Source organism: Nuphar pumila, chromosome 6, assembly GCF_984573655.1.
Source record: "Nuphar pumila chromosome 6, dmNupPumi1.hap1.1, whole genome shotgun sequence".
NCBI classification, from domain to species: domain Eukaryota; kingdom Viridiplantae; phylum Streptophyta; class Magnoliopsida; order Nymphaeales; family Nymphaeaceae; genus Nuphar; species Nuphar pumila.
In genome coordinates this window covers 100370887-100386781 of record NC_143254.1, presented here as the reverse complement: position 1 = coordinate 100386781, position 15895 = coordinate 100370887, and the positions used below count along the sequence as shown (strand labels likewise).

The window sequence follows — 15895 nt, the reverse complement described above, 5'->3', positions numbered from 1 at the left end:
TATGCATGTATGTATGTGTGTGTATGGGTAATGTTTTAGTAATGGCGCCATTCGGCACAAACACCTTTGGATACCCTATGCGAAAGTTGTTTTGATCCAATCCAACCTCATAGATGGATCCAACATGTTCGAAATAGTGGGAACCGACATTTGGATCATGTTTTTTCGATGAAAAAACATGATTTTATGAGCCGGGAAAGTATAGGCTGTTGATTTTTTAAGCCTTATAAAATCCTATCTACATGTTATAATCAGATTATTCAACAACCGATTCCCACTAAGTGAAACATGTCGATCACATTTGTAAGGTCAGATTTATGAAAAACAACCAAAAAATGAAAAAACTAAAAATGGGAGGCATTTGTAGGTAATGGTGACAGTAGCACATAAAGGCTATATATATATATATATATATATATATATATATATATATATATATATATATATATATATATAGAGAGAGAGAGAGAGAGAGAGAGAGAGAGGACTGATTCTGTATACTCGAGTATACAATGGGGGTAATACACTCTAAGGTCCCACCCATCCGATGCCCATTTTCCTTGGGAATGGTTTCACTAAGGCGATTAATTGGCACTGTCAACTCGGCGATTGAATACCAATTACCACAAAAAAAACAAAAATTAGACTCTGACCCATCTGCTAGCCTCTTGTCACATCTTTTCTAGTCAGACTGACTCATTCACATCTTCCAATTTTTAAACAACAGATATTGCTCCTCCCATATTTTTCTTCCCACCATTTTTTTGTGTGAAGACCTATTCGAGTGGGGCGGTCTTGGTAATTCTGCTAAGCCTAATTGTTATCATTTGCAACACACCTCAATCCATAATGGATGATTTGGGTTTGAGAAGAATGATCTTGCCAGCCATATTCTTTGATCAAATTATGTCCAGATCAAACAAAAGGGATACAAAAGGTCTTAACTCTAGATCAGAGGAGTTCAGTTGAGCACTTGAGCTCGTGGATTCGATAGTGGCAGGGCCTCAGGCTAGAAGCGGAGACTGCCCACAACAAGTAGTCGAGGTTCTTGCAGAAACCATTGCAGGCATCATAGTGGATTAGGTGGAGGGAAGCAGGCGAGTTGGTTAGGGGCCGAGGAAGCACACATGTGACGAGACGGGTTTAAGGTGGCAGTGACGTGGGGCAATGCGCACCAGGATCAGCTCCCAGCACTCCTCTAGTTGCTCTGAGTTGGGCCAATGCCCACTCCTCTCCTATCCACTTAACCTGCGGTTGGGGTTCTGGGATCAGTGTTACTGGGAAGGAGGATCAACATCAGTGGTGTAGGAAAATTTCATGTTTGGGATACTTTAGTTAAAAATGAGACAGTTATTTGCTGCTTCAAGTTTCAGATTGAATAATAAGAGACTTCAGCGTCAATTTTAATGTACATAATGTTATACTCAAATGTTTTTTTATATAATTTTTCATTTATGTGTATTCAAGGGTGGTCTTTTCTCTTTTTTCTTGGTATCATTATTTAGTTGACGTGTCTTTTGGTTGCTTGAGATGGCATGGCATCTTGATGTACCGATTATGGGTTTGGACAAAGGCTTGTTATTGTTTGATTAAATGTTAGAAGTTTGGGAAGGTGGGAAGAGTTGAAATAACTCAAGTTTTCCTTTTTTCTTTAGAGTACATCGATCAAAATAAACCTAATATTCTTGAATTACCAAAGTCAATCTGCAGATATTAGGGTTTGAGCCGCTGGCAATGTATCTTATCAAGCCAAGTGACTAGGCTTTCCTGATTTATTAGACTTGAATAAAAATGAGAAATGAGATATATTTCCAAAAACTTTTATAAGAAATGATTCATTTCTTAGTTGCATTAACGCACTGCGTCATAGCAATAAAAATGAACACAAATACTAAAGAATGGGCCATGGCAAACTACACAAAGTAACAAATAGGGCTCAATCTGACTTGGTCATTTGAATTGGTTAAAATGAAAACTAGCTGTCAATGGATGAGGGTACAAACTGTTCCATATTCAACAAACCACCTCCTCCTCCACAAGAACAATAAATTAAAGATGAACATACAAAATCAGGTGTTCACACTGACATTCCTGTATGAATTGTTTCTCATGTCCCTTTTTTATTATTATGCAGACAACAGCTACACAAACTTGAGCCTGGAGTTTGCATATTTGCTCTTTTGATTGATGGTGATCACTTATAGCATCAGGAATACTAAAGTCTAAAGTCCACTTTGATATTGATGATTTCTTGATAGATAAAATACGTTGAACCATATGTTACTTTTATTATATTTACAAGTGAATTGATTTACAAGGTTTTGTAAGAAAAAACAATATTTATTAAGCACCTAGTGAAACAAACTCATTCACATGATCTGATCGAAAATGAAAAATATAAGCCTCTTTTTTTGTCAATTCGCACCACAACCCACTTTACTTGCTTAATTCATAACAAAATCAAACTTGGAGAGTTTCCAAGACCCATTAATCAGGAACTTCAAATTTTAAAATATACTAACATGTACAAACAAATCCTTGAAACCAGAAACCTATTATGATCACATGAGCATGACCAGATTCTCGGGGCCACAGGTGCACAACACAGGGACTCTTTGCTTCAGTTATGAGTCTTATGACAATCAGCTTTAGCGGAGCAGGTTCTTCTTCCCTTCTGGGAAACTCAGCAAAGTCACTATATGTGGGTTTTTAACCAAGTCACATGAACCTACCCCAAAAGCTCAACGTCGCAAGGTCTACCCAAAATCATATTTTTTTCTCAAAATCAATGCAATAATCCACAAGCTTGATTTACAGCAAACCACCAACTCGAGAAAACCACAAAACTGCAGAAGATGGAAAGAGATCAAGAGGGAAAAGATTGAGCATCACCTGCAAGTTCGATGCTGGGACCACATATATGGAGATCCAAAGTGGGTGGGCCTTGGACAGCAGAAACCAGGGCTCCCTGGACCGGGTCTGACAAGGAAGAAGCAGTGATGAAAGGGGGGTCTCGTTGCAATCAGGCGCATCACCTTCATTTACTTTTTAAGGCCATGATCGATGTGGCAAAAAGAGTTGAGGATGGCAATGGCGATCAAGCATGGCCACGATGATGGGAATCGATGATAGGAATCGCAAATTGAGAGAAACAATGGGTGATTTTGAGAAAGAGGTGAGAGAGCATAGGAGAGGAGGAGGAGGAAAGGGATCTGAGAGACCATGTAGTGGAGAATCCAGTAGAGCTTTGAAAGTGGATTTGCATTTATGCGTAGGGGCCACGGAAACTCGCAATACATGTCAGAAGGAATGGCAAGAAAATAGAAAGGAAGAAGAAAGCGTGTAATTGGGGTAAAGTCGGTAGGACTGCCAAGGAGAACGGGTGTCGATTAACTAGGCACATCTCGTATCACAAAAAATAGATAAATCGGATGGTAGAGACTCTCGAGTGTACACGACATTTTCTCATATATATACACACACACACACACACCTGTACCTGCATTTTTTTAAATTTCCATGTCGCACCCTCCGTATTTGTACTTGAACCCAAATCCGTACCCCTACCTATGCGACTTAGGAATGGAGAAATAGAAATCATAAAGCCAAACCACGTAGTTGGGGCAAGGCTTGATGACAATGACAACTAATCTTTGATGCTACAATCAAACAAAAGAGCAAGAACAATCACTGGAAGAGTTGGCAGAAATATACCTTCAAAATATTAACTAGATGTAGATTTGTGTTATCCTGCAAACGATCAGAGCGATGAAGTTTCAGCGGATCTAATCCAACTAAAGCTAGTTTTCTCGGTAGCTCTGAACACTGTGTCAATAGCCATGGATGGTTTATTATACTCATCATTATCATGAAAAATCTCTGTTATGAAGAATAAGAGGGAAATGAACTATATACTACCCTTGCCTGTGATTGGAACCCATGGCATGTTAACAGTATTCGAGTACTTTCAAGTCCCTACAAAACATAAACTCACTCTGCAATTTTTATATTCAGGATTTTAATCAAGAACTTATTTGTAAAAGAATGAAGCTCACCATTGGGTACACACTGAGGAAACAAATATTATATTGTTTGCTAAAAAGAAAATACAGGTAAATATCTCATTGCACTCACTGGTGATAAATAATTAAATGAAAGCAAATGACAAAATCACCAAGAAAGGATACATCATAAATTATCAGAAATGAGAAATGCCATGACAAAGCAACTCGTTGAAGTGTATAAAACACAAAGAATCAGGAAAGTGTGAATACTTAAAAACTATGCAAAGGATGGAGCCAGGATCAGGTGCCATCACATGGCACACTTTGAGTGTGCCTCTGCACCTGGCATCCCTCCATCTTTGGCTGACAGTCTGTCAGTTGTGGGGCCCAAAAGCAGATGGAGGGCAGCCAGGTGCAGAGAAACACTCAAAGTGTGACATGTGATGGCACCTGATCCTGGCTCCAAAGGATGCCTCATCTTAAAACTAATACTATCCACACAGGTTAAAATGTCCAGAGCATGTGACTTTCGTTCACACCATGCATTCAATTAGGGTTCAATAGCTTAATCCAAGAGATAGATTAGATTCTGTTATCATCCGCTCCAATCCATACAAAAAATATAGAAGGAATTAGTAAAAAGAACAGATTATGACACTAGAGTTTATATGAGAATTAATGACAGCAAGACAAGTCAGTTTATAGACACATAAATTTTATTGGTCAACCAACTACAAGACAAGGGGTTTCTTTCAAAAAAAACTACGAGACAATGGCAATAAATTTCATCCGTGAAGGTATGCACCATAATAGCATCAATACATGGCATGCCACGAGAGTTAAGTGCATCCCGCTGTGAAGTTTGACACTGGCAAATTTGTTAAATTGTATATACATATAATATATATATATATATCACCAAACCTCTCACTGCTCTTAGATTTCACTTCTTTTTATGCAAACTTTCGGTCATTCTGCCGTAAGTTTGAGGGAGAGTCTTAAAGTGTATATATATATATATATCTAATATATGTGTATCTATATGTATACATATCAATGTATGTATATGTATTATATACATATGTGTATATATATGTATATGTACATATATTTATATTTTCTTTGTTGTAAATATTTTTCTTTTATTTTTTATTTTTTTATTTTTGGAGAAGTATATGATAGCAAAGAAGGAAGCTAAAAAAGTTGTTCGAAACGCGAGGGCTAAGGTATATAAGGAGGTTTATGACAAGTTGGATACCAAAGAAGGCGAGAAGGATATTTATAGGCTTGCAAAGATGAGAGATAGGAAATCGAAGGATTTGGGTATGGTTAGATGTATCAAAGATGAAACGCAAAGGGTTTTAGTCAAAGATGAGGAGATTAAGGAGAGATGGAAAGATTATTTTGATAAGCTATTTAATGATAGTCATGCTCAAGATCTTGGAGACTTCTCCATTCCTTTTCATGAGATAAATCGTGACTTCATGCGCAAGATTCAAAAGAAAGAAATTGCAGAGGCTTTGAAGAAAATGAAATCAAGAAGGGCAGTTGGCCCAGATGGTATACCTATCGAGGCTTGGAAATGCTTGGGAGAGAAAGGTTTAGAATGGTTGACAAATCTTTTTAACTTGATTTGGCAAACAAATAAGATGCCTAATGAGTGGAGGAAGAGTACTTTGGTGCCTTTATATAAGAATAAGGGTGATATACAAGATTGCACAAACTATCGTGGTATAAAACTCATGAGTCATACTATGAAACTTTGGGAGAGGGTGATTGAGTCTAGGTTGAGGAAGGTTGTCATGATATCGGAGAATCAATTTGATTTTATGCCTGGAAGATCAACTATGGAAGCTATACATCTTCTTAGACAACTTATTGAAAGATATAGAGAGAGGAACAAAGATTTGCATATGGTTTTTATTGATTTAGAGAAGGCATACGATAGAGTACCTAGGGACGTTCTCTGGTGGACAATGATGAAGAAAGGTGTTTCTCTCAAGTACATTAGTATAATTAAAGATATGTATGAAGGAGTAGTAACCAATGTCCGCACTTGTGGAGGGGTGACAACCAATTTTTCGATAACGGTTGGGTTAAATCAAGGATCTGCTTTAAGCCCTTTCCTATTTGCGATAGTGATGGATGAGCTTACGAGATCAATTCAAGAAAATGTACCGTGGTGTATGTTGTTTGCTGATGATATTGTTTTGATTGATGAGTCTAGAGCTGGGGTTAATGCTAAGTTAGAATTATGGAGACAGACATTGGAAGCTAGAGGTTTTAAGTTGAGTAAGAGTAAGACTGAATATATGGAATGTCGGTTTAGTAAGCAACGAAGTAGTGATGGGAGTATAGTGAAGCTTGGTGAGCAAGATATACCGGTGAATGATTATTTCAAATATTTGGGATCCATCATTCAAAAGTATAGAGAAATTGATGGAGATGTAAATCATAGGATAAAGGTTGGGTGGATGAAATGGAAAAGTGCTACTGGAGTGCTGTGCGATCGTAGAATCCCATTGGGGTTGAAGGGAAAGTTTTATAGGACGACTATTAGACCCGCTTTACTATATGGTACGGAATGTTGGGCTGCCAAAAGACATCATATTCAAAAAATGAGTGTAGCTGAGATGCGGATGCTTAGATGGATGTGTGGAAATACAATAAAAGATAAGATTTGGAACGAGGAGATACGTAAGAAGGTAGGTGTTGCACCCATTGAAAATAAGATGCGAGAGAATCGTTTACGGTGGTTTGGACATATTCGGCGAAGGCCTAATGATGCTCCAGTTAGAAGGTTGGAGAAATGGGAAAATATATTAGTTAAAAGAGGTCGGGGTAGGCCTAGGAAGACTTGGATGGAGATGATAGGAAAGGATATGAATGCTTTGAACCTCACCGAGGACATGGCGTTGGATAGAAATGATTGGAGGAAAAGGATTCATGTGGAAGACCCAAAATGAATTTCTTTTTTGGTTCATATCGCTGACCCCAATTGTTTTGGGATGAAGGCGTAGTTGTTGTTGTTGTTGTTGTTGTTTTTTTATTTTTATTTTTTGACTAGTCAACCTAAAGTTGAATAGTTTGACTAGCCGTTCCAACGGCTACAAATAGAGATGTTGGACTAGCTCCAATGTCTCTTTGGCTCTCCATGATGTATATAAAAAGGGGTGAAACCCCTCATTTGATGCAATGCTTCTTGCATTTTGGGTTGTCAATAAAATATAATTTTTTTACATTTTGATCCTTGTGTGTGTGCCCCTTGTGCGTTTTGTGAGTGTGCCCTTAGTAGCCACCTTTTGTGCTTGTCCATTTGGATCTTTGGTGGACACTTTGTTCGTAATTAAAGACTCTTGTTTCATTACAAAATTAACATTACTAGATAATTAAAATCAATAGGAGAGTCCACACTCCACACAATCAGGAAATGATATAAAATTGCACGTAAGATTACCATCAAATAAATCAGATAATTAGGGCATGCTGCCCTTCTCTCCAATATCCAGAATGATATTATTGTCAGAAAACTTTAAACCATGAAACTTGTGTCAGTACCCAAAGAGTCAGTTACCATGTGCTGCAACTGAAAATGAGATTCATGTCAGAAAGCCATTATTTCTTCCCATGTAAAGGAGAGACATTTAACAGTTGATGTTTTGGAGATCTTCTGCAACTTTGATTGGTCATTGTCTGGGAATGTACACAGATTTTTTCATAACTATTTTTTAGGTATATCTTGGGTGGAGAAACTGGAAATATGTATTCATCACTTCTTGTTTGCATGTGTTGGAATGTCATCTTATTGCAAATCAATCACACTAGGACTTCTTTTTCAAACAAATATTGGTAAAATGATAGACAAAGTTGTCTTCCAGCACAACAATTGACAAACTTAAAAGATTTCCAAAAATTTGAAGAAAATTTTCTTAGAATTGCTTTGGTCCCTTATAGCCAGTGTTTCCTTCACATGCCTATTCTTTGCAACCACAACTTTCATTATGAAGTTCACCAGTTTTATGAATGGAAGACTGCCTACAATGCAAAATGTCACTGAACGAATAATAAGGTCAAAAAGCATAAAAAAACTGCTAATTTAAAGAATAAGACTTAAATGTCTTAAGCACAAAATGTTTTGACCTATGTCACATTGGGTGCGGATGTGGGTACGGGTGAGAGTAAGGCGATACGGCACTATATATATATATATATATATATATATATATATATATATATATATATATATATATATATATATATATATATATATATATATATATATATATATATATATATATATATATATATATACATATATATAGAGAGAGAGAGAGAGAAATGGGTAAGTTCTAAATGAATATGCTAGAGAGAGAGAGAGTAATGGGTACGTGCTAAATGAAATATGCTAAATGAGTTTTTCAGGGTTTTTTCATTTTATTTTTTAAATTCTGACCGTACAGATGTGATCTATGTACTTGATTTTATAGGGATCAGCTCTTGAAGTGTTCGATTTTGACACATGGGTGGGTTTTTATAACATTAAAAAAATCAACGATCCAAAAATTGTGTAAATTTTTGAGGCTCCAAATATCATTTTTTCATCGAAAACACATGATCCAGGTGTGGATTCCTCGTAAATCAACCATGCCCAACACATTTATGGGGCCAGAACTACGAAAAAAACACTGAAATAGCAGAAAACCCATATATATATATATATATATATATATATATATGACAGACCTGGCTCCTACTGATTCAAACCTGGGTTTACTTTGACCCAGGTCTGAATCCGACTGAGTCAAAGCAATCCCAACAGACCTAAATCCAATTCAGACCTAGGTCTGCTTTGACGCAAGACTGAGTCTGACTTGGGTCAGAATAGGTCCAGGTCCAATTCAGATCTGGGTTGATTTGACCCAAGTCTGAATCAGACTTGGGTCTAAACAGATCCAGGTCAATCAGACCTGACACCTGAGTCTAACCCGGTTAACACCTGGCTGCTTGCTTGCACCAAGTATGTAAACCTATAAAAAAAATAAGAAAAAGAGAAAAAAGGAAAGAAAAAGGGGAAAAGGGGAGAGAGAGAGAGAGAGAGAAAGTCTCGATGTGTAGGCAACAGAGGAGTAAAAAGAGGAGATGGAGGAGGGGCGGAAAAAGAGAAGCAAAAGGGAGAAGGAAGTAATGGAGGAGGAAGACGACCCCAGCCTCTCTCTCTCTCTCTCTCTCTCTCTCTCTCTCTCTCTCTCTCTCTCTCTCTCTCTCTCTCTCTCGTGTTTTCCGCACCGTGTGCCGTGTGCGGCACCCGCACCCGCGTCGACACAGGTGCAAGGGCCCTTTTGTAGAGTCCCTGTGACATAGGTTTTGACTCATTATAGTAGTCTATGAACTTCTTCCTTTTACATTTCCCACCACTACCAATTACCTCCACTCCATGTTCCAGATATGTCTCCCCATTCAGGTGCTGTGAATTTCCTAATTTTCACTACAGCCCTGCTTAAGGCCAGCATTTGTTCTACACTGAACTGCAATGATTTTAAACAATAACAGTGTATTATCAAGTTTTAACCAAGAAGAGTTGGATAACCCTATTAGGTTATGGTTTCAGTCAATTGAGTCAATGAATACTTCTGGGCACACTTCAAGGGAGCCACACAAAAGACTATTTCACAATTACAACTGCAACTGTAAACTTCTGAAATACCCTTTTCTGGTGATGCTTGTGTAAGTTTTTTGCTTCCCTCAAGAATTAAAGCTTTTAAACTAAAAAACATATTTTTCAGCTATGCACACACATGCATTGAGTGTATAGGACTGGAAAAGTACTCTTCCAGTTTCCTGTCATGGTGATGCAAGAAACCAGTGAGGTACACTCCATCCTACAACCAATATCTCACGCTGTCATGGAAAAGTGGCAGTAGAATGTTTCTTTTTTTTTCCTTTGCATGGATACCTTTAGTACCAAACTTTGGGTCGATTTAGTCCTTGTTGACCAAATAAATCTCTCCTTTTGACTGGCAAATCCCAATATGACTTACCTGTAAACTGGTAAAGTGGGTGCCATCCATGGTAGATGACACTACCATACACATATACATCTTTTATTTTTATATATATACTTATTTGTTTATATTATATATTTATATTCTTATTTGTGTATCTTGTTTTGGACTATTGAATGAATGTCCTTAATTACCTAGCATGGATATTGGCAGGAGTTCATGGAAACTGATCTATGGGCTCATGAAACTGCACATTTAACATGGAGGGAGAAACTGGTGGATATTGTACAGGCAAGATGTAATGAAACACAAACAAAGGCTCCAGAGAGCAATACAGTCACAATAAAACAGCCACAAAGACAATACACCAAGAGCCACTAAAGGCTAATACAAGAGCACAATAGCATTCACAAGTACAAGTCACTAATGGGCACACAAAATAGCATAAAAAATATACTTTTTATTATTGAAAATGTTTAGAAAAAGCATACCAAAGAATGGGTTAGAGACTCAAATTTATACAAGAAATAGAGAGAGGAAGAGAGGCCAACCTAGACGTTGGGAGCTCCCAACAGCTAGATGGCCAATGAGCAAAATTCCCTTGAGAAAGGGAAAATATACAAAAAATAAACAAAAAAGAAAATAAATAAATAAAACTATATACAAGCTATATATACACAAACATATTAAGTGTATATACATATCATCTATGTCACATGGGTGCGGGTGTGGCACTTTCAAAAACTTGGGTGCGGAGGTGCGGCAATATATATATATCATTTATGCAGGGGAGGGGTCGAGCCCCCTCCCTGTTGGCAGGGGAGGGGCCGAACCCCTCCCTGCGCTCTCTGTGTGCAGGGGAGGGGCCGAACCCTCCCCTGAAATCAGAGGGAGCAGGGAGGGGGGCTCGGCCCCTCCCCTGCCGACCCAACAAGAGAGCGAGAGAGAGCGAGGGGGGGAAGGATTGGGAAAATATCAGAAGAAGGAAGGGGACGAGGGAGAGGTTACCTGAGAGGAGAGAAGGAGGTGGCTCCGGGCGTCGTCGGGGTTGCGGGTGGGGTTGACGCCGGTGATCGCCGGAGGTCTGCGACGAGGGAGAGGAGGAGGTGGCGTCGGGCTCCCCTGAGAGACGTCGGGAGGAGAGGAGGCGAGCGAGAGAGCAGAGCTGCACGGGAGAGGAGAGGATTAGGGCAAAATTTTGCCCTAATCCACTTTCGCAGCCCTTTTGATTGGGCAAACAAAAAACAATTATGTTCAAAAATTGGACGAAAATGACCTTGGGTGCGGTCAACGAACCCAGGGTCGTGTTGACCGCATCGGGTGCCGCACGTGCACCCGCGTTGCGTCGCGTCGACGCGGGTGCGGCACCTGCTTTGCCGAATCCGTGTGACTTAGCATATCATACTCACATGTATTGTTAAAGGCAATTTCTTAGCGAGGGTATTTCTTGGAGAGATTTTCAAAAGTTGATAAATCTTGGGAAAATCTTGTGAATTTAAAAAATTGAAAAAATATAAATGACAACAAAAAAGCTAAGAAAACAATAAGTTTTGCATTATTTTTATTTTAAAAATATAAAGAAACATGTTTTAAAGGTTTTAAAATATAAAAGAAACAAAAAAATAGGAAATGCAAACTTAAAATTAAAAAATCTCAAAAAATATCGTGATATTATCGCCATCGCGATATTTTGTTTCTGGCGATATTTTGAAAATATCGTGATATATTCTCGATATTATCAGTTACCTTGAAATAGTTGATAATATCGCAATATTTGCAAAATATCGGCGATAGCGGTGATAGTGATACATATATAATATATAATACACATATACTTATGTATATATATACGAAAAATACATAGAGCACATCATATTTTAACACAAGATTGGTTGGTTTCGCTCACCTTTTTTAAGGTTCACTACTTACCTGCAACTTTTTTTATTACTTCTGCATCAGGCTTGGTTAAGATGACTATTTATTTGAAAAATGAAGACGTTGTATTAGAGAAAAACATCACATTTTATCATTCGATGGAGGAGGTAAACTTTTTAAGTACAATATATCTCATATCCGATCTGTACAGAAAGTGTCTTATATTACATACATACATAATATATATATTGTACTACTCGATAATTTTTCGAGCATTTTGCTCAAAAGATAAATATAAAATGAAATGGATGTTTTTTATGACCTATTTTGTAATTTTAGATTACACGGTTGTGACCGCATTGAAATTTTGTAAAGAACGCAAGTGATTTCATCAAAAACAGAGCTCGTACACTCGCAAAACATGCCCGACAACTCCAAGGGCAAAATCATAATTTTTAAGATCTATTTTATAAGTTTTGAACACATTGTTGCATTCGTATCAAAATTTTAAGGAAGACGAACTTGATTTCGTCGAAATCGAGTTCATACGAGCCCGAAACATGTTTTACAAGAATAAGGGCATATTGGTAATTTTACCTGAGAAAAGGCATAACCGGAATATGTGCAATATATAGGAGTATTTTCTGGGAAAAAAAATTTAACAAGATTATAATATATATATATATATATAAATATATATTTATATATATTTGATAAAACAAAATGGTTTTTAGAATAAAGGTTGGTTTTCTAACTAATAGTTAAAAAGTAACTAACCTAAACTAACAAACTTGGTATGTGGGAACTGAATCTGGATCTGAACCTGATTCAGATCCAACTCCTACACCACCATCGCACCTTGTTTCAGCCCCTAGTTTTAAAACTTATAACAATTGTTAGAGACAACATAACACTTGTTGTGTTTCCTCTTTCACGTGAATGGGTAGGGGTTGCTACCTGGCAACACCCTACCACCCTTCCACTACTATATAAAGCCCTTTCCTCCCTTTGTTTTCAGCCATCACCAAAGCCCTCTTGAACTCAACGAGTTCACTCCACTCCCCTCTTTCTACCTTCTTCTTTAGCCTCCCCTCTAACCACCATTACTGGTGGCTATTCCAGCCCCCAGCCACCCCCTGCCTTTTCTTTTCTTCTCCATTGTTGGGGGCTGCACCTAGCTGCCACCACCCTTAGCCCTCTACCCATTAGAGCTCACCGGTTTGCACCCTCACCCGGCCTGCACCTTACCGAACTCGCCTCCCTTCTCGCACCAGTTCAGCTCAACCTGCTACCTCGTCGATTCTGCTATCCACCTAGCTCAGACCCTCCTCCTGACGTCATTCGGTTCCTTGTCAACCCATCTGACCCGGTGTTGTTCGGGTGTGCCCAGACCGAACACACCTAGCTCTGTTGCACCGAATCCCCTTGCTCGGTCCAGTCCTGCTACCTTGTGCACCCGAGCCCACCTGGTCCGTCTGCACCCCCCTTGCGCCCTGCTCAGTCTAGGCCACCGACCTAGCCGAGCCTAGCTAGGTCCTCACCCGGTTCAGGGCTGACCTAGCCCAGTCCAGTTAAGGCCCTTACCTGGTTGGGTACGGTTAGCCCCACTGACCTGATTCCCTTTTGTTAACCAGTCCCATTGGGCGACTTGATTCAGTGGAACCACGACCCTCACCTCCTCAACCCGGTTCGATTCCACCAAACTCTTCAAGTACGGTTTGCTCTCACACATCGGAAGTTCAACTTGGAGGAAAAATTCCCCCGAGAATTTTGGGAATTTTTCCATCTCTTATCAAAGCACTATACGAGGTAAGCTCTATCGCCACATGCATGTGAATTTCGAATATTTAAATATATTTTGGAAGTGTACATGTTCGCTTATATTCAAATTATTACGCATGACGTATTCGTTTTGTCTCACGAATACTATATATATATATATATATATATATATATATATATATATATATATATATATATATATAGGGTACTTCAAATAAAATAACTTATATATATACGCATTGGATTTCAAATAAAGTAGTTATTGGATATGTATCATACTTTGAATAAAATGAGTGTATTTCAAATAAAATAATAAGTTTTGGTACGTATCTTACTTGGAATAAAAATAATCGTATTTCAAATAAAATAATAGTTTTGGTATATACCATACTTTGAGGAAAATGATTATATTTCAAATAAAATAAATAGTTGTTGCGTACATCCCTTCTGAATAAAATAATGTGTATCAAACCTCGAATAAAATAATAGTTTTGATACAAATCATTCTCTAAATCATATAGGCATATGCATGATGTTTCGAATATAATAGTAGTTTTTGTACACATCACACTCTGAATAAAATATTATAAATATGCATCCATCATACTTTGAATAAAATAATATTTTTTTCTTACATTTTCGCAAGTATTCATAGAACAATGTGCATCTCTGCTTAGCTCAAGAATAGAGTTCTAGGTTCAGAGAACCCTAACTAAGAACAAAATAATCTGCACTGAAAATAGTTACAGCCCAAAAGAAGCCAAGGTTCTTAGAGACCTTTCTGGTATCACAAGTACACAGTAGTGTGTAGGGCATACTTCCATTCTGAATTTGGCTCGTGTGCAAGAACAAAATAACCAAACTCTCAAAGTGTGAAACAAAGCACTATCTAATAAATAAAACATGCCTACATACAAAACTTAAGATACTGATCTGCCACATTCGCGAAGTGCTCGTATATACAAAGCAAGTACTGATTGGGTAGGGTACACATACAGGACTCTGGTTATTACCCTAAAAACGGGTACTTGAGTTATTGAACCCCATTCTAGCCTATACAGTGTAAGGCACATAAAATAATCCTTGTAATAAAGATAACCCTTCTGAACCCATTCAGTTCTGATCTCTACCTTAGAGAAGGTAGATGGTATAACCTCGAGTAATTCTGTTTTGATTTTGAGAGCGAGGCATCCCAGTGGTCTATACTCACTCGTAAGTCCTCGAAGGTCGGGGCTATCCACGTGTCTTATGTATATCCCCAATAGTCCAGGATACATCCTACTTTTTGTTCTGCCTTAGCAGTGATTCTCCCGGTCATGAACCACCCGCTTTGGGTCTGCTACAGTTAAGTACCTGGGTTTAAAACATCTGAGAATAATATACCCTCGGAATGCTTCAGTTGTCAGTGATTGTTTTCCCCCACGTACCAGGGTGGATGATTAATTATCGAAACAAAGACCTTTTGAATCACAGTTTGAAATGAAAATATGATCTAATTATGCAAACAGTTATGTTTTGTATTATGCATTACCTTTCGATGAAAATGCTTTATCTAAATTGTCTGAATACGTCTAATATTCTGAATTACTGAAATTAGTATAAGCTTACCAGACAATCAGAAGTCTAACCCTTTAATGGATTTTTGTTCAGGTAAAGGTCAGTGAGTGCAGCGGGGCAGGAGTGGCATCAAGGACTAGCACTCTCCGGAGGATCCAGGGCCCAGCTTGGGACTTTTTGGTTTATAATATTTTGTGCTCTCAAGTTTTGAATCTTCTATATATTTTTTCAAGAATGATGTAAATAATGTTTTGGTTGTACTCTGATAAAAGCTTTGTGTTACCTCACCCTTGTGGTTTGCTCAAAATTATCAAAACCATACTCAACATTAAATCGTTTTCCGCTGTCAACATTCAAAAAGAAAAATTTTCAAAATTTTGGGGTGTCACATATATATATAACGTATAGATGATATTTGGTGCATATAGTTGTACCATAATCTCCAATAAAAAATCATGGTTGCGAGCTTTAGACAATCAATCTGGCCTCACAGATGTGTTTGACATGGTTCACTTGTTAGAAAGTGCACATTGGACCTAGTATTTACATAGTAAAAATATGATTTTCTATTTGTGAATTTTTGGAGCATTGTATCCCATTGATCTTTGAAGCACTTAAAAGTCATGCTTACACAACATAACCAAACTATTCAAAATAAACCACGTAGATAATATC

The 15895-nt window shown here is 37.9% G+C and overlaps 1 protein-coding gene across 4 annotated transcripts in view; it reads right to left on the bottom strand.

The window, feature by feature from the left end:
* The window catches only part of LOC149835407 (UDP-Glycosyltransferase superfamily protein), a 53507-nt gene that overhangs the window by 29230 nt on the left and 8382 nt on the right, over positions 1 to 15895 (bottom strand). For 2 of the 4 annotated variants that reach the window (XM_090008478.1, XM_090008480.1), the window contains exons 10-11: positions 3919 to 3975; positions 3715 to 3825 (exon numbers count right to left, since the gene is read on the bottom strand). The exons of 1 other annotated variant lie outside the window; for it this stretch is intronic. In XM_090008478.1, coding sequence (XP_089864604.1) covers positions 3715 to 3825; positions 3919 to 3975 — 168 coding nt within the window. The remainder of the gene's footprint in view (positions 1 to 3714; positions 3826 to 3918; positions 3976 to 15895) is intronic. One more of the 4 variants, XM_090008479.1, reaches the window with a different exon arrangement.